This window comes from Canis lupus, chromosome 1 (genome assembly GCF_011100685.1).
Source record: "Canis lupus familiaris isolate Mischka breed German Shepherd chromosome 1, alternate assembly UU_Cfam_GSD_1.0, whole genome shotgun sequence".
Classification (NCBI taxonomy): domain Eukaryota; kingdom Metazoa; phylum Chordata; class Mammalia; order Carnivora; family Canidae; genus Canis; species Canis lupus.
In genome coordinates, this window is record NC_049222.1 from 25,707,662 (window position 1) to 25,726,830 (window position 19,169).

The 19,169-nt window shown below is 40.6% G+C and overlaps 1 protein-coding gene across 4 annotated transcripts in view; it reads right to left on the reverse strand.

The window, feature by feature from the left end:
- The window catches only part of STX7 (syntaxin 7), a 62,660-nt gene extending 43,758 nt beyond the window's left edge, over positions 1-18,902 (reverse strand). For 3 of the 4 annotated variants that reach the window (XR_005353502.1, XM_038526032.1, XM_038526033.1), the window contains exons 1-2: positions 18,769-18,902; positions 15,242-15,400 (exon numbers count right to left, since the gene is read on the reverse strand). Coding sequence is in view for 2 of the 4 variants with exons in the window: in XM_038526032.1 (XP_038381960.1) it covers positions 15,242-15,326 (85 nt within the window). In the remaining 2 variants the exon portion in view is untranslated. Of the gene's footprint in view, positions 1-15,241; positions 15,401-18,214; positions 18,435-18,768 lie in introns of those variants that run through there. The other variant, XR_005353503.1, reaches the window with a different exon arrangement.
- Between the last annotated feature and the right edge of the window lie 267 nt (positions 18,903-19,169).

Genomic DNA, 19,169 nt, shown 5'->3' on the forward strand with positions numbered 1-19,169 from the left:
GCCCCAGGAGAGTGGATCTTAAGCAGGCTCCCCACTCATCATGGAGCCCAACACAGGGCTAGATCTCATGACCTAAGATGATTACCTGGGATGAAATCGAGAGTCGGGCACATAACCAACCCCATGTGCCACCTAGGCGCCCCAAAGAATATTCTTATTAACATATCTTAGCTAACTAATGTTAACTAATGCTTTGGGAGGAAATTTTATAATCTTTGATATAGTCACTGCAGAGATGATGATAAATATCAAACGAACTGATACAGAATAGCTATATCCTTTAATTAGAATGGAAGAATTAGCTATTGCCTGACAGTGACAACTATCTGGCAGTTACGTACAAATGATATAATTGAAACTGAACTAGAAAACAATGAAATGTTAAAAGAAACAAATTCTGTTTTAGCCTTCACTCTTTTCTTATCTATCAACCAATTCCTTTATTTGCTTTAAAGGTTGGTTTGGATTACTACAGCAGATGATATATATGAAAACATTTTGAAATGGCATAGGCTTAAGAATGAAAGATGCTATTACTGGTAGGTTTACTAGGATTCAAGTTAGAACCATGTGGTCACTTTCATTACACAGTACAAGGTGCACAGTAGATCTTTAAAAAAAAAAAAAAAAGTATTGAGTTGAAGAAAAGTATCAACACAAAAAGGTTCTGAGAAAAAAAATGGAGTGAAATGGAGTGTATTTCACAGACCAAAAAAAAAAAAAAAAAAAAAAACGAGAAAAGTGTAGTATAATTCTAAAAAGCACAACTGGGAAATCCCCAGAGAATCTGAAAGACAACTACTTGGGCTTTTTTCCAATATGCTTTCTATCTCATGCTCTGTCTTGTGACCTGGATAGGCAGCTTATCTTCTTTGTGGATAAAGAACTGAAGCAAACTGTGGAGAAGAGAGGGAGTAAGAGGAAGATGAAGGATCTTCTAAAGGATGAGTCTTGAGCTGAGACTCCACTATGGAGTCTGTGCCTCCAGAGGCCAAGCCCACTGGTTTGCTGCACTCTCCTCTGGAATTACCCTAGCACACCTGGAAGCACAGCCTCTTCCACAAAGTAATCTCAAATTCAGAACACACTGAACACATTTAATTTTAAATTTCTCATTGGTTTTCTCCCCAAATATTTCGAAGGTAGAAAGGCATACAGATTAACAAAGTGAAAATGTAGGGTATTTTAAAGCTATTGTAGATTAATAAAGAGGTAAATCTGAGGGCATGGTTCTTAAAGTACAAAATCAAGCCATTTGAAAACTGTATGTAAACAATACTCTGGATTTCTAAGATGGCTGGAACATTATAAACTCTCTTAGCGAAGATATACAGCGTGAACATTTTATCACATGGACTTAACTAGTTTACCTACTCTGAAGAAATCTAGAATCAGAAGTCACAAAGGCCCAGAGGTGGATGCAGCCCCTAAAGAAGGTGATTTGTTTGAGCAGGAAACCCAGGCAAGGACTTGCCAGTGGCCAAGCTCCCAGGCTTCCTGGTCCTCCTTGATGAGCTGCTTTCCTGCCATCCACTGAACGGCCCGTTCATTCTCCTTCTGCTCCAAAAGCACCTCCAGTTTGTATGGCAATGATCTGCAAACTACTACCTCACTCTTAATTCATGATCAGTTCCATGTGCCAAGACACTGCTACTCAGATGTCATTAAAATGGATTGAGAATGGATTTCTGCTCCCTACAGGGACACAGGGTAAGTCTGTTTCTGAATCTTCCTTCTTCTCCTGTCTTGAAGCCACAGAGAACAGAGGGGGGAAGAAACAAAACTCATAAAAGTTTTGTTTGCAGAGAAATGAGGACAATAAAAACTTCTAAAATATATATACATGTGGCCAAAAGCAACAGGAAAGAACAGCTCCTGAGTGTGAAGCCATATGGGTCAGGTAGGGAGTAGGGGGCTGCAGAGCAGTGTAAGAGCGGGACAGCTCCAAGACGTCAGCAGCCAGTACTCCCTTCCAGAAGAGGATAAGCACACCCTGCGTGGGACCAGGAGAGGGCTGAGAAGGGACTGGACACCCTCCAGGGGGAGGAGGTGGAAGGAGGCTGGGCCATGCCCCAAGCCGCTGGCACTGACCTGGGAAAGTACCATCTTTCCCTGGGAGCAGGCAGCCGCCTTACAAAAACGGTAGCTGTGCATCTTGGGGTCAACACAGTGACGGCGGGGGGGGGGGGGGGGGGGGGGTATCTGGACATGGGGGAGGGCCCTCCGCACAAGACGAGGTTTCGAGAGACAGAGGGGGAGAGGAACAGTGCCCCGGGAGCCAGACATAGAGCCCCTGAGCAGAGACTGTGCACTCCTCCCCCACAGGGCTCCCCGGCCAGGAAAGCCGCTTATTCCATTCAATGACCGAAAAAGAACCGACAGAGCAACCACAAAAAGGACCATAACAATTGTGGAAAAGAACAACAAAATTCCCTTTGAAGAAAACACAGCAGGAAAAAACGTGGCCACAAAATGGATAGGGTGAAGAAAAAAAAAAAAAAAAAACACAAAGTGGATAGGGTGAAAACTGCAGCCCAAAATAGTACCACAATTTTTTTAACTCAATGAGGCAATTAATTGTACTTTTAAAGTGAGAGCACAAAAGAACTCTTACACCAGCCAGCTAGATAAAAGGGACTTGGGAAGTAGGAACCTGGGGAAGTCAGGAAAGAAAGCGAAAGGCAAATTCAGAAGGGAAGACTAAGTGACAAGGAGCACAAAAAAGAACAGACACAGAAGCCTGGACCCCGTCACCACTACCCACTGCAGCTGCGAGCACATTGCGTGCTTCGGCCACACCACCTCGCCTGCTAAGGATTTCAGCTCCAGGCTCAGGGTCACTCTCTATTCCTGCCTCAATTCTCTGTGATTTCAATACACATGTTGATGATCCTTCCGCCAACCTGGCCTCAATTCTTTGCACACTCCTCCCCAAAGATCTCGTTCCCCATCCCACCTTAGTCACATACTCAAGATCATATCAAATATTTGTTCGTTGCCAGTAACCGTAACTCTCCCACCACCTTACTGTCACACATCCTATTTACCACCCACCACCTCCTGTATGTCTTGCTCACTCTCACTGGTACCCTGGCTCCAACAAGGAACCCCAGACTCAACAGGACCTTCCACCCTTTGGTCCCACCACTCGGCCACTGTACCTCACACAGACTCCCTGTACCCTCATGTCTTCAGTCACCTCCTCCCCAACTTAAACTCTATGGTCAGTCATCCTCTTTACTCTCCAGTACATATATATTATATATATATCCTCCTCCATCCCCTCTCTTCATTTATCTTAACCACCTGACAAATCTGGAACTATAGCTGGAGCCCACGAGCCTCCTCTGTCACAACAATGTGTTGAATGGAATTTAACCAAATCTCTGTGTGTTTAAAAGTTGGAGAACTTACCACTATACTGCCTCCACAAATTAATCCTTCTGAGTTCTATGTAGATCAAATAAATGTGATGCTAGCTGCATGATAAAATTCTCATATCTATGTTTCCACACTCTACTTATGTAAATGCTCAAAACCCTTGTTCTACTTGGAATAAAAGCCCGAGTCCTTACAGTAGCCCACAAAGATTAACCCAACCCCAACCCAGCTCCTACTCTCCCTTCTCTGTGCTCTGTGCACACCGGCCTCCTCACTACATCCCTAAAACCCTAGTTCTGCTCCCACCTCAGGGCCCTTGCACTTGTTAGTCCCCATCTAGAACATACTTTCCCCAGATACAAAATATCTAGCTAAGATAACTAATGAAGGTGGCTAAACTAAACAACAGATTTTCCATGTAGATGAAACAGCCTTATACTGGAAAAAGATGCCATCTAGGAATTTCAAAGACAGAAGTCCATGCCTGGCTTCAAAGTTCCAAAGGACAGGCTGGTTCTCTTGTTATAGGCTAATGCAGTTGAGGCCAGTGCTCATTTACCATTCCAAAAATCCTAGAGCCTTTAAAAATGATGCTAAATCTACTCTTCTTTTGATTTATAGGTGAACAACGAAGACTGCATGACAGCACATCTGTTTATAATATGGTTAATTGAATATTTAAAGCCCACTATTGAGACTTACTGTTCAGAAGAAAGATTCCTTCAAAACATCACTGTTCATTGGGGCACCTAGGTGGGGCAGTCGGTTAGGCGATGGACTGTTGATTTCGGCTCAGGTCATGATCTCACAGTTGTTGAGATCAAGCCCCGTATCCGGCTCTGAGCTCAGCGCAGTCTGCTTATCCATCTCCCTCTACTCCCCTCCCCCCATAATTGCACAGGCTCTCTCTCTCAAATGAATAAAATCTTTAAAAAAATATTCTTGTTGGGGATCCCTGGGTGGCACAGCGGTTTGGCGCCTGCCTTTGGCTCAGGGCGCGATCCTGGAGACCCGGGATCGAATCCCACGTCGGGCTCCCGGTGCATGGAGCCTGCTTCTCCCTCTGCCTGTGTCTCTGCCTCTCTCTCTCTGTGTGACTATCGTAAATAAATTTTTAAAAATTTAAAAAAAAATATTCTTGTTCATGACAATGCACCCGGTGACCCAAGAGCTCTGATAGGGATGTGCACTGAGATTAATGCTCTTTTCATGCCTGTTAACACAACACCCCTTCTGTAGCCCATGGATCAAGGAGTCATTTCAACTTTGAAGTCTTATTTAAGAAACACACTTCATAAAGCTAGAGCTCTCACAGTGATTCCTCTGATGGATCTGAGAACAGCAAATTTAAAACCTCTGAAAACGATTCACCACTCTAGATGCTATTAAGAACATTCATGATTCATGGGAAGAGATCAAAACATCCACATTCACAGGGGTTTAGAAGAAGTCAATTCCAACCCTTATGGATGACTTGGAGAGGTTCAAGAGTCCTGGGAGGAAGAAACTGCAGATGTGGCACACATACCACAAGAACTAGACTGAAATGTGAAGCCTGAAGATGATATGACTCAATTGCTACAATTTTGTGATAAAACTTCAGTGGCTGAGGAGCTGCTTCTCGTGGGTCACCAAAGAAAGTGATTTCTTGAAATGGAATCTACTCCTGATAAAGCTGCTGTGAAGACTGTTGAAACGACAACAGAGGACTTAGAATATTACACTTAGTTGGGCAGGGTTTGAGAGGACTGATTCCAATTTTTAAAGAAATTCTATTGTAGGTAAAATGCTGTGAAACAGCATCACATGCTACAGAGAAATTTTTTATGAAGGGAAGAACCAATTGATGCAATTTCACTGTTGTCTTATTTTAAGAAATTGCCACAGCCCCCAACCTTCAGCAGTCACCACCTTGCTCTGTTAGCAGTCATCAACATCCAGGCAAGACACCCCAGGAGCAAAGAGATTATGACTCCCTGAAAGCTCAGATGTCAGCATGGTTTAGCAATAAAGCATTTTTTAGTTAAACCATGTACATTGTTTCTTTAGACATAAAGCTATTGTACATTTAATAGGCTATAGTATAATATAAATATAACTTTAGATGCTCTGGGAAACCAAAAATTTAACTTAATTTATTGGTTTGAAACCAAATCCACAATACTTCCAAGGTATGCCCATTGTTAAAAGATACTAATTCTACACCTTCTAAAGTTTTGTGAATAAAGTAGGATGTACTGGCAATACTACACAACTAAAATCACTGGATGTATCTGGGCCATCCTGTCAGCTCTCCTCTCAAGCCCCAACAGCAAGACAGTGCTCTGGGTATTCACAAATAAGAGGGCCTCAATTGGCTTTTTAGCTAGTCCTTTTCACAGTCCTCAATAAGAAAGTAATAGTCCACAGGCTAGGAGGGAATCTTGTTGATGTTTGTGGGCATTCTCTTGGACTTTAAATGGGATAATGACCAACCTATTACAGAGAAGTAGATGGCCATACCCAATACCAGTGACACACTACCACAACAATGGTTTCTTCAAATAATGGTCAAAGATAATGACATTCCAACAAGAAAAAAGACTGGGAAAAATAAATGTACCAAGACTTACAGAATACTATTTTGTATGACTTTAGGCTCTTCCAAATAAATTCACAGGCAAATTCTTTAAGAACTGCTTTAAAAAAAAAAAAAAAAAAAAAAAAAACCAGTCTGGAATGAGTATAAAAGGCAGTGACTCTTTAACGGAAAATACTGCTCACTAATTGGTGAAAAACAACAAAAAAAGAGAGAGAGGTGGACAATAATTGTCAAAACCATTATAGGAAACCAAAACTAAAAAACCTAGCCTAATATCTGCTGTCTGGCTCCCACATCAACACTGAGCCAACTAAAATGTACAGATAAGCAGCACCACGGGGCAGTTGAGAAGCCGTTACACAACCAACCACAAACTTTACTGTAGTAAAAAAGAAGCTACTTTGTGATATACAATTACTGAGCATATTGCATATGTTTATAGTGAAAAAATCTAATAATAATTATAATGTTTTTACATACGGGTATGGAAACATGCATGAAAAATTTTTATCATATAATCAGCATCACACTTTACCTACACAGAACACACAGGAGGATTCATGTGTGGAGGCAGCATAAATGGTAAGTTCCCCAACTTTTAAACACCTAATGTGAGGATAAAATGCCCCTGAATAGAGGATTGGTTAAATGATGCGTGACACATTCATATAATGGAAAATTATTCAGCCAACACAGAAGAAAGAAAAAGTAAGCAGGAAAAAAATGTATAGTATGATATCATTTTCATAAAAAAATGAAAGAATATAATAATGTGTAAATACTTTGTAGCATTAGATTCACATTCCATCATAAACAGCACTCATATTAGGTTGTGCAGGAAAAGCCACCAGAAAAAAGAAAAAGTTGTCATACTCTGTTAAAATTCTCTTGGATAAGGCATTAATTCCCATACCTATCTCTGTGCTTTGTCAACAACCTGGGCATGAAGAAAACCACAACAATGAAATCAAGGCTACTAAAGTTTTTCTCTTCAAGGGGAAAAAATCCAACCAAGTATTTTCAGATGTGTGATATCAAAAGTAGATACATCAAATCGTGTTTTAGGAGGCAAGGGGAGAAGAGAATAAGTTTTCAACTCCTTTTCCTCCATGAACTGCCTTCCCAACTACCGATATCCACCAACAGACTGCACCTCAGGAAAAAAAAAAATCTTCAATTCCAGAGTAAATATACAGTTCTAGTAAATTTATTAACTTCTCAGGACTGCAGTTCTTTTTTTAAAGAAGTTTGTTCTGGCACCAAAAAAGAGAAGTCGATGATACTGTTTCCCTTTTGTTTAGTCATGTATTGACTAAAACAAGTGTTCTCTTCACCAGATTCTAATGAACTGTATTCATTCCCCCTTTTTTTTCTGCATTCATTCTCAAAAGTAACAAAAGGACTCACAAATTTATATAGACCTTATATTTCATCTCAAAGTCCTAAGAACCTTATGAGGGCAAGAGGTAAGCACTGATCTTTTTAAATAAATAAGGAAAGTACCCATATAGAATGAGAGCTAATTACAACACAAAGAAACCAATATTTCTGCAACTCTAAACAAGTCTGTGTCGAACTAATCTAAGGAGATAAATGATAAAAATGAAACAATGAAGATTCAACATTTTCCATAAACATTTTCCAGTCACCTTCTCTTAAGCTTTACAGTATGTTCAAGTTCACACATTTTATGCCTCCCCAGAAGGTTCTGCTTTCCCAAATCTCCTGGAATGAACACACATGCACATAAGACATGCTTATACATATTTTAGCAGAAAACTTCTGCACTCATAAATTTGGCAGAGTATATTTATCATTGCTAATGGATCGAATTTGTTCATTTTCCACAAGCTAACTTTTAGCCACTCTTTCTCTTTCAGATTATTGTTTTTAAAAAATACTCAAATGCCAGCATTCTCCTTAGCTTTGGTGGTAAGACTTACTATGTGTACATACGGGAAAATTTTATTTCAATGACTATGTTTCACAGTCAGCTGTTGATATTTCTACTCATCAATTTCCTTCAATTCATACCTTAATGCAGACACAATTCACACCAGAATCCTTCATGACTGCAATTCTCCCTTCTTCTAATACTTAGAAATAATACCTAAGTCTTAGTGGAACTTTAGCTGGTCTTGTGAATTTCAAGTATGGAATTTTAAAAGTATGTGTTATGGATCCAGATATGGCAATTGGTCTCACAATAACACAGAGAATAATGCTGTGTATGTTAGAAGAGCTTTCAACATTCTTTAAAACTCTGGTTACAACTATAGCCTGTTAAAGTCAAGAGACCACAACCTAGCCCATAGGAAATATATGTAAGAAAATCACGTCCTAGGAAGTACAAGAGCTTACTTAAGGTCACACTGCTATCAGGATCCAATTTCAGGAAATGTGCAGGCACTCACATAGACCTGGCTTAATTAGAAACCTTTCCTGTTGTCTCATTGATTTTCCTAAATCAGTGATATTCTAAAAAATCTGATTCTGATCAGGGAATTGCAATACAAATCACAGTGAGATAGAACTATGGCTAAAAGGGGTAAAATTTAAGGCTGTAAATGCCAAAAATTGGCAAGGATTTGAAGCAAAAGGAACTCTGATATACTGGCTGGTGGGAGTACAACCCGGTACAATTACTTTAGGTAACCACTACAGGTAAACATACACACACCCTACATGTTAGCAACCTCTGAAGTACATACATGAGATGAACACGTAAAAATGTTCAGCATTGTTTATAATAGCAAAAAACAAACAAAAGACCCAGAGACACTCCAAATGTCCATAAACAGTAGAAAAAATAAATAGATTGTGGTCTGTTTGAATATAACATACTGCTTAATAATGAAAACAAACGACCTACAGCTATATGCAACAACATGGAATTACACAAAACATAATGCAGAAAGAAGTCTAACATAAAACATGATGCTTGACTCTATTAAAGTTAGGAAAATGGAGTATTAATCAGTGATGTTAGATATTTACTTTCAAAGAATGTGGAGTGGGTAAAATATAAGAAGAAATTCGGGGGGCTGGTAATTTTCTTTCTCTTCATATGTGTGGTGTTGTAACAGATAATTCATTGAGCTATACACTAATAACCAGTGTACTACTCTCTGTATATAATATAGTTCTACTTTTTAAAGATTAAAAAAATCTTTAATTATGTGATGGATTTCAACAGATTTATTGTTTCTTTCAAAAACATGAGTTACTTCTGTGTGATCTGTGTCCTGAATACATTTTTCTATATTTTTCTTTTTGTTTGTACAAGGATGAATGGCCTCAGGGAAAATATCCTACTCTAGTTCTATAATAGGCTCAACCATTTCAACCCATAAAAGCTTGCTTATCCTTGTACTATACCTCACAGGTAGAAGGTTGTTTCAAAAATATAGACAGATGATAAAGGGTAAATGGGTGCTTAACTCATTTCCAGGTACTACTAATAAAAATGTTACTTGTAAATATCTCAATTCAAAGCTTGAGCATTAAGTCTACCCCTTCTCTGATGCATGATGATCTTCTAGACCTGGCGTAACAAATGGTTTTATTTACATGCCAACTCCAGTCTACTGGGAGTGGTTGCCTGGAGCGCTGGGTTGAGAAAGACTGGATATTGTGGTGAGGCCATCGACAGAATATTGTCTATGCCACAGGCAACGAATGGAGTAGTTGGGTCACAAATACCTTGCTGATTCTGTGACAGACGTCAATATAACACTTTTTCTCACAGGATAAAAAATCTTCTTAATCAAGATCACATAGGGATCTAAAAACTTTCCTCATTGCTTCCACCACCACCACCACCTCACTGTCTGATGTATGATCTGTCAATAAATTCCATATTTAAGAAAATTTTCAAATAAATAGTTCCATTAAGACAAAAAAATATTTTTTTTTCTTAATTATTTTAAATGTTCCACAGAGAAATCCCTAATAAAGTTCTAGTCTGTTAAACATATCAGTCATTCTTAAAAAGTTATGGTAAGTTAACCTATTTCTCCCTAATATAGTTTATATTTAAGTATTTATAACATTTAAGTATTTTATTTAATGTTATATTATTGTAATATGGTTTAAATAATTCACTGGTAAAGCAAATTGATAAGATTACAGATTATTTTTAACAAAAAGTATCCTAAGACCCAAAAAGAGCTTAAAACATTTTGTTTCATTTCTTCTGCTCTTTGCAAAACAGAACTGCCAGAATATAATACTATTACAAAAGATTATATTCTGTTATATTCTGTTATATTGTTATTCTTTTATAATCTAGTTACAAAAGATTCTCATCATAATAAATGTTATTCTTGGGTCCCTCTAAGAATCAAAAATCCTTTTGATTGTTATTTTCTTTTTTGGTATAAACTAAACCATACAAATGACTGTTTTACAAGTTTTCACTGATCTTACTCAAAACCAGTATCAAATACCCCTTTCCCACTGCAGTACTTAAAGAGGCAGCAGCTCCAGCTGGGCAGATGCACGTATCCTAACGACAGGGGCATTATCCTTCTCAGAGTATTTTCTCTTTGGGTCTCTTCTGTACAACTAGCTCACATGCACCGACCCAAATTCAAAGGATGCAGATGTAGTGCACAGAGAAACACCTGAACGTGGTGCAAGTACCATGTCATTCGATCACAGTCAGTATTATTAGCATTACCACGTGAGAAAAAAATGAACTGAAATTTCACACTTCTGCCTTTTTACTTCCACATTTCTTCACATCCGTACTGGTGATGCTCACGGGAGGTAAGTTAGATCTTTAACAGCAACTACCTCTACCTAATCTAAATTTCCCTTTATTCAGTTGCTCAATCTCAGAATTAGAAAAAAATAGTGATAATTGGTTTCACTAAATTCATGACCCCAAATTTCCAATGAGTACTCAACCTGCCAAACATCCGTTCATTACTTCTGAGGCACGTCAAACTTCTCCACTGTCAAAACTACAACTAATCACTTTCTCTTCTTTCAGTACACTGCCTACAGCCTCCCCCATTCCTCTGTCCAATGCCCTTGCTTCCGATCTCATTTAAAGCCAGCCCCCTCTGACAAGAATGCCCCCATCTTTGTCTACCACGTTTACTGTCCACACCACACTCCACCTGGGCTCTGTCCAGGGACGAAAGGCAAACCGTTCCCCTCTCCCTCTCACCTTCAGAGACCTTTCTTTTGCAATTATACTCTCACTGGACTCTGTCTTTTGTAGTGGAAAAATGCAATCTTTTCTTTGACCCTCTTTCTACTTCAATAGTGGAACCTGTCAGTTGCCTGCCACATACTGATTTTTCCCTTCTTAAATGGAGCAATCCCCAATTTAGTGAGCATAGTGCAAGCCAGCCTCCTTAGTAGCTAAGTATAGCCATGTAACTAAATGTAAACTCTGGTCAATAATACAAGCAGGAGTGAGTGGGATTCCAGGAAGTCTCTTTCGTTGTAAAAGGGTCAGTCCTTTTCCCCATCTACACTCAGGACATGAATATTCTTTTCAAAGTCACCGGTTTGCATGATCCAGTTCTCTGCTTTTTAGTCTCTTGGCGGCATCAGACACAAATGATGTCTCACTCAGTCTTGAGACACCTTGTTTTTAATTCTGGAAATCCAACATATCCTGATTTTCTTCTTACCTTACTGGTCACTCTGACTCTTTATGCTTTCTCCCTGTCTTCCTGACTTCTACATTTTTTAATGCTCCAGCTCTCTGCTCTTATACCTTTGATTATTTTAGACCTATGGTTTCAAATACTATTTACTCTCTGATGACACTCTGAACTCCAAATTTGTTTACTTATTTATTTATTTAAAAGACTTTATTTATTCATGAGAGAGAGAGAGAGAGGCAGAGACACAGGCAGAGAGAGAAACAGGCTCCATGCAGGAGCCCAATGCGGGACTCAATGCCAGGACCCCAGGATCATGCTCTGGGCCGAAGGCAGACGTTCAACCACTGAGCCACCCAGGTGAACCACCAAATTGGTATATTTAAACTAGATGTTTGACATCTCTGCTTAGATGCTTAAAAGACATCTCAAACTTTACTTGGCCAAAACAAAATTCTCTCTGCTTCTGAACTATAGTCTTTCCCACTTAACTATATACTTACCACCATCCACTTGGTTGCTCAATGCAAAAAACCATGGAGTCACCCTGGACTCCCCTCTTTCTCTCTCAATCCACCCACATTCATCAGCAAGCCTAGCTGGCTTTGCCTCCAAAGAACATCCGTCATGTACAGACATCACCTGTCCCCACTGCCACTATGCTGGTACAAGCCAATATCTCTCTCATCAGACCCCTACAATGGCCAACATGTCCCCATCTCGAATTCCCCAAAGTCTACTTTCTAAGCAGTAGCAGCCAAAGCAATCTTTTCAAAGCACCAATCTGATTGTGTATCTTACTTCTTAGAATGAAATCTAAACTCCCTTGATGGCCTCCAAGGCTTGGGGTGACCTGCTTGGCTTCCTCTCTGATTTCATCTCCATCCACTCTTGCCTCTAAGTGCTGTGTTTCAGCCACACTGGGATTCTCTTTCTTTGCTATTTTCTGAACACCGCACACTCTGGATTGCTTCAGGGTTATAATACTAGCTATTGGCCGCTTCTAAATGCTCTTGTCCTCCATCTTCCACTGCCAGCCCCTTCTCATCCTCACACAGGGGACCATCTCCACTAAGGCAGCTTCCCCCTCAGGAACCTGCTCTCACAGCTCTCTCTCATTTTCATCATAGGACACGTGTGATTAATTTTTTTCCTTTTTAAAAATTTTTATTTAAATTCAATTAATTAACATATAGTGTATTATTAGTTTCAGAAGTAGAGTTCAGTGATTCATCAATTGCATATCACACCCAGTGCTCTTTACATCATGTGCCTTCCTCAATGCCTATCACCCGTTACCCCATCCTCTAGCTCCATTTCCTTTTTTTTTTTTTTTTAAATCATCTGTTTCTTCTTACATTATAAACTACAGGAGAACAGGGCTGTGGGGATCTTGCTTACTGCTGGATTCCTAAGGTCTGGTACCATGACTAGTAAGTAGCAGGTGCTCAATAAATTATTTGCTAAATGAATAGAGAGAGAATATCATAATTACAAGTCATTCAGACTGCACCATTACTCCACTGTTTAAACCTCTTACTAAACAGACCTGAAAAATAGTATCTGACCACCATATGCTGGTCACTTAGTAACAAGGACTACACTTCTCTGGGGCATGCCAATTCCATCCTTGAAGAACTAGGATTATTCAAAAGCCTAACTCCTTCTGGAGCTGAAGTCCAGCTACTGTTTGCTTCTATTCATTTGTGGAAGCCTTCATGACCATGCAGAACACTTTTCTTGTATTTTATACAGGACAGTGCTTCAAATATCTGAAGGTGGGGACTATGGCTTCTCACAGGTAAATGGTCCTAGTCTTCTTAACCCCTTTTCACAAGGCAGAGTTGTGGGTCTTATCATTACCCTACCCGACAATCCAAAGCTGCGCTGAATCACACAGTACAGTCACATACATAGTTATCAGTTATGCCATGAATATGCTACTTTGGCCCAAGGTATCACTTCTCATCTAGTTGGATCATATGATCTCTTTCTCAGGGGACATGACTTGAGTTAACTCTTACCTTCTTCCAGTTCAAGCTCACACATCATCTCGAATCTGTGTATCTTTCATACCACTGGATGCTTAAAGCCTCTCTAATCTCAGAGGCTCATTCCTCCTCCTCTTCCCAGAATTCCTAACACATTTACCTTTCCCAACACAAAAGATCTGCCCTGTCCTCTGGAGGAAGGCTTCCTGGCCTCCTCTCTTACCTAAGGATTTTAGGTCCTGATTTTTCCACAAATGTAAAATAAAATTATAACCTCTCTGAATTTTCACACATTAGCCTGAGGCAGACCAGCACTATTTCTTTCTTTTCTTTTCTTTTCTTTTCTTTTCTTTTCTTTTCACCAGCACTATTTCTTTCTTTTTTTTTTTTTCACCAGCACTATTTCTAACAAAGAAAAAAAATTTTTTTCCTTTGGCTTTTTTATTATATCACTGTGCACAGCAGCACTTTTTTAAGAACCCTCTATAATCCACTTTTACTCCTTTTGCCTCCAAAACATGCTGACATCTCACTGAAATTGTTTGGGTAGAACAGTAACTTCTGGGAAGTTAATGATTAGATAAGAAAACATGGTTTGGCCATCTGAAAGCATTCTTTATTTTCAGTGTGTTAACACATTCTGGGAAAGAGAACAGTAGACTTAACAAACTAAGCTAAAGAATAATGCTGTATTAACATAAAATAGAGTTCAGGTAATGCCCAAAGGGCCAAAACATTGATCACCACAAAGTGACTATAATAATACACGTATGTAATTAGCTATGAATCAGAAACAAAATGTAAAACAAAAAATCTATAGGCTCCAATCTACTAGAGTGATCTTCTAAATAATATATATATATGTATCTCCCAAGGAGTAATAAGTTCCAATAAAATACTACATGGGACTGGTCTACCAGGATTGTTTTTGATAGGTGTAGCACAGGTGGTTTGTGGAACTCTGAGAATTCTCTTCTAGATCTGTCTCAACAGATTAAAATGTTGCTTTGTTAGTTATGCCCTGCTTCTTAATAAAGAACCATGTATTTTCCCTTTACAAAACTTTATTTTTTAATAAATGTAAACTTCCAGTGTTCCCCAGTTCCAATCCTAATGGGATTTGGTCAACAGGTCTCTTTAATCTCATGCAGAATCAGATGGTTTTAAAGCAAATATAAGTATCTATCCTTTTAAATCTTTATTTCATTAATAAAATAGTGTATTATGTGCCTGGCACTCTACAGAAAAATGCAATAAGTGTTATCTCTTCTAACATAATTATCTTTTATATTCATTCCAAGAGTTCTGGTCTTTTTTTAATTTTTTTTTTTTTTAATTTTAAGAGTTCTAGCCTTCTAAAATCTGCTTTTAGAGGATTTCTCCTCCTTCTCTTGGTCATTGGACCTACTACGAACCCCTAAGTTCAGTTAAGAATTGAAAACTGGGGGCATCTGGGAGGCTCAGTGGTTGAGCGTCTGCCTTCGGCTCAGGGTGTGATCCTGGAGTCCTATGATTAAGTCCCACATCAGGCTCCCCACAGGGAGCCTACTTCTCCCTCTGCCTATGTCTCTGCCTCTCTCTCTCTTTCTGTGTCTCTCATGAATAAAAAATTAAAAAAAAAAAAAAAAGAATTGAAAGCAGTGAAGTCAACTTAAATTTCAACTTACAACATTGTGTGATCTTCTGGATGTTAGAAGAGATACGCTGGGCCAGTAGAGCAGGGTCACCACCAACTCCCACAGTGTAAGACATAGTTGATTTGCTTAGTCACTAATTTCATCAGATGTTGGCAGGTTGGGCAGTTTTCTATGCAGTCACCTAAAAAACTGAGGCATAATGAGAATAAGTAACTTGCTTAATCTAAGAGCTAAAATTGGGATCCCTGGGTGGCGCAGTGGTTTGGCGCCTGCCTTTGGCCCAGGGCGCGATCCTGGAGACCCGGGATCGAGTCCCACGTCGGGCTCCCGGTGCATGGAGCCTGCTTCTCCCTCTGCCTCTCTCTCTGTGTGTGACTATCATAAATAAATAAAAAATTTAAAAAAAAATAAGAGCTAAAATTTGAAACATAGTATCTTACAGCCTATATTTTTAAAAAACTAAAACATATTGCTTCATTGTATAAAAAAAACTCAGGACAAGTGAACCCACTCATAAAAAAAAACTAATTTACCACATTTCTGCAGACTCTGCTCTTAGGATAAGGAACAGAGCTGGGGTAGCTACATGAGATCAAGGTAACAACACAGCTGAGTAGTTTAGTCCTTTTCTTTCTTATTCTAATAGTCCTATCTAGGCGACAACAATGGTTGGCCCTTTTGATGAAATATGAAAAAAAGGAGTCAAATGACTGACTTTACTGCAAAAACATATACACAGATACACTATAGTTACAGCTAACTATAAAATGACTTAAAAGTTTATAATCTTTGCATATAGACCAGAATAAACCAAGTTATTCTGATAGCTGCTGTCCACACCAGTCTCCAGCACCTAGCCCAGATATAACAAGCTTTAAGCACTCTTGACGAATATTTTTGAAAGCTCATTCAGAATTCCTAGTTTTATTGCTCAGAATAACATAACTCATTATCCATACCTGCTCTATCAAGTATTCAAAAATCACATGTGAGGCCAATGATTTGTATAGTTCATGTAAAACATTTCCATCACAGCATAAAGTTCTACTGAATAGTGCTTATGTAAACATCTTAACAATTACATTTCTATGAAAATATATAAGCACTGTAAAGGGAAAGAAAGAAAGAGAGGATCAAAGGGCAATACTCGGGGATCCCTGGGTGGCGCAGCGGTTTGGCGCCTGCCTTTGGCCCAGGGTGTGATCCTGGAGACCCGGGATCCCACGTCGGGCTCTCGGTGCATGGAGCCTGCTTCTCCCTCTGCCTGTGTCTCTGCCTCTCTCTCTCTCTCTCTCTGTGACTATCATAAATAAAAAAAACAAAAACAAAAAACAAAAAAAAAAAGGGCAATACTCATAACAAGGATATTCTCAAGACTTTCTGTAGAGCACAAATAAAAGAACAAAGAAAACTGTGAAAAGTTGTGTCAAGCACTACTCCCAGGTACTACTACTGTACACACTGCAGAATCCTAAGACTCTCATTAAACATAAATCTCATGCTCTATAAATCAAGCATGGATAGAGCAATAGAAATAGTCAGTTTCACCTTCTTAATAGTGTGTACTGGCATAAAACAATGGACTTAACTCTACCCCTTACCCCAAAATATAAGTACCCAGAAGAGCAAGGTTTTGTCTGTGTGCTACATTAGTCTAAGTACTGGGTTATGTAATAGGTGTTTAACAAATATCTGAAGACTGAATGAATAAATGTGTCTATTTCCTAAGAACACAAACCTAGTCTGAGAATAAACATTACCAATCCTCAGACACTACATTCCAGTGTCTTCTTTCAGATCCTAAATGTACTGGGCTTATTATTGCCTTAGGGCCTTTGCTGAGTGCCATTTCCTATCCCTGGAAGGCTCTTCCCATGATCTTCACATGACTGGCACCTTTATACAAGCAAAGTCTCATGGCATGCTAGGTAAGTCTTTGGTGACTTCGGATCTGCAATGAGAAGTTACCACCCCGGCACTCTCTGTTGATCTAACTTCCTTTATCATCATGCTACTCACCACTCTAAAATGATCTAGGTAGTAAATTGCCTTCTATTCCTACTTTGGTGATATAAACACAAGACAACCTTGTCAACCTTGCAGAGTCCACAGTATAAGGCGCATAGTGGATGTTCCATGAATGGGGAGACGATCATTCCATGATAGACATGAGTGTTCTCTATCTAAACCAAATTAACCGAATTCTTTAGCTCAGCATCCCCATCTGTTAAATTTTTATACTATTTGGTTTTACTCACAATACCAAGGGTTACTTTTCACCCTTCCATACACTAAACTTTAAAATTAAATGGAATCGCAGCAAACTTTACTCAGACTTACTGCAGATGTTTTATATATTTATTTTTCCATCCTTAGATCTTGGCTAAAGTTTGATATCCTAACTAAAATGAGGATATAACTCTACCACTGGGAGCAGCAGAAGTAAAACATCTGAAGGAAAATGATGCAGACATTCGGAGGTACTGTGGTATCATTTTAACATCTATGGAAAGTCTGAAACTAGACCATAATTCTTAATTAGTCACCGTCTGAGACAAACTTCCCAAAGCGGCCTTCAATGCAAGGCGGTCCACATCCCAAGACACGGCTGAACACTGCTACAAGCCCCTGCCCTGCCCGGGTGAGGCTAAGGCTCCTGAAAAAATGTCCACCTGCAACATTACTCAACAACAGAGCCCTTCAGAATCATTTTCTTCCAGATTCTGTGAAAGTTTTAAATTATATATAGTCATAGCCAAAAGACACTGATCTAAATCAAACAAAAAAATCAATGTATCTATAGGAAAGCCAAGCAAATACACGAAACCGGAGAGGGAAAAAATATATAGCATTTGACCAGAAAGGTATTTTTCTTTGTGTCTGAATTTTTAAAAAGCAACAGCCTAAAACACAATAAGGGGGGGTGGGGTGGGGGGAGGAGAGGCGGATCTTGAAATACTTTACACATTCTTAAAGGTTTTGGGTAAATCATTAATGACATACACTGAGATCAAAGAAAAGGTAGCGTGTCTTGAAGCCAGACAGAAAACCAACCGCAAGGAGCCTCCGAAGGGACAGATGTTACACGGTTCCTTTACTCTCGAGCCATCCAGTTTCAGTTCCTCTGTGTTAGGGAAGAGAGCTTTAAAATGTGTTTTCTAACTCCATGCGTCGTAAAGAGGAAGCGACCGCTCGGTGACCCGCTCCGGGCAGCAGCAGCAGGACTCCCGAGCTCCGCCCCAGCCGGCCCCGCCCCGGGGCGCGCAACCCGCGGGGGCACCGGAGCCAGCGCTCGCGGGATCGGCGGGCGCGGGGCCGGCGGGATGGGCCGGGGCGGGCGGGATGCGCCGGGGGGGGGGCGGGATGGGCCGGGGCGCGGACCGCGGCGGCGCTCCCGGTTTGGGCAGCGCCCGCCCCCCCGGGCTCCCGACCACAGCCGCAAAGCGTAAGGCGGCGGCCAACTGGCAACGCGCACAGACGAGGAGGCGCGGCCGCCGCGGGGACTTAGTGCCTCAAGAACGCGGGATCCGACCCCCCGCCCCCCAGGCTGCTCTTACCCCGGCTCCTCCGCGCCGCCTCCTCCTCCTCGGGCCAGCCGCACCCACCGGCACCCGACCCCCAGCTACGGTTCTCAGCTGATGGGCGGTGGCACTGGGACGCCCAGTGCGCATGCCCGCGACCCGGCTCTGGGGAGGAGGAGGGGCTCGTCCCCCTCTCGTTGGCCAATGGGCTTGAGTGACAACCATTCTGCCCCGCCCCCTCCGAGTCTGGGCTAAGGAATGGGGGCGGGGGACCAAAAAAAATTTGCAAAGGAGGTGTTTTTCGAGGCCTAGCCTTACAGACGGCAAAAAACCAGAGGAGGGAATGGAGAGCAGCTGCGCTGATCGGGTGATGGCGGCCCCCCCAGGCTCACGCCTTCAGCCTGCCCCATCAGGGCCTGCCCAGCCTGTCCTTACTC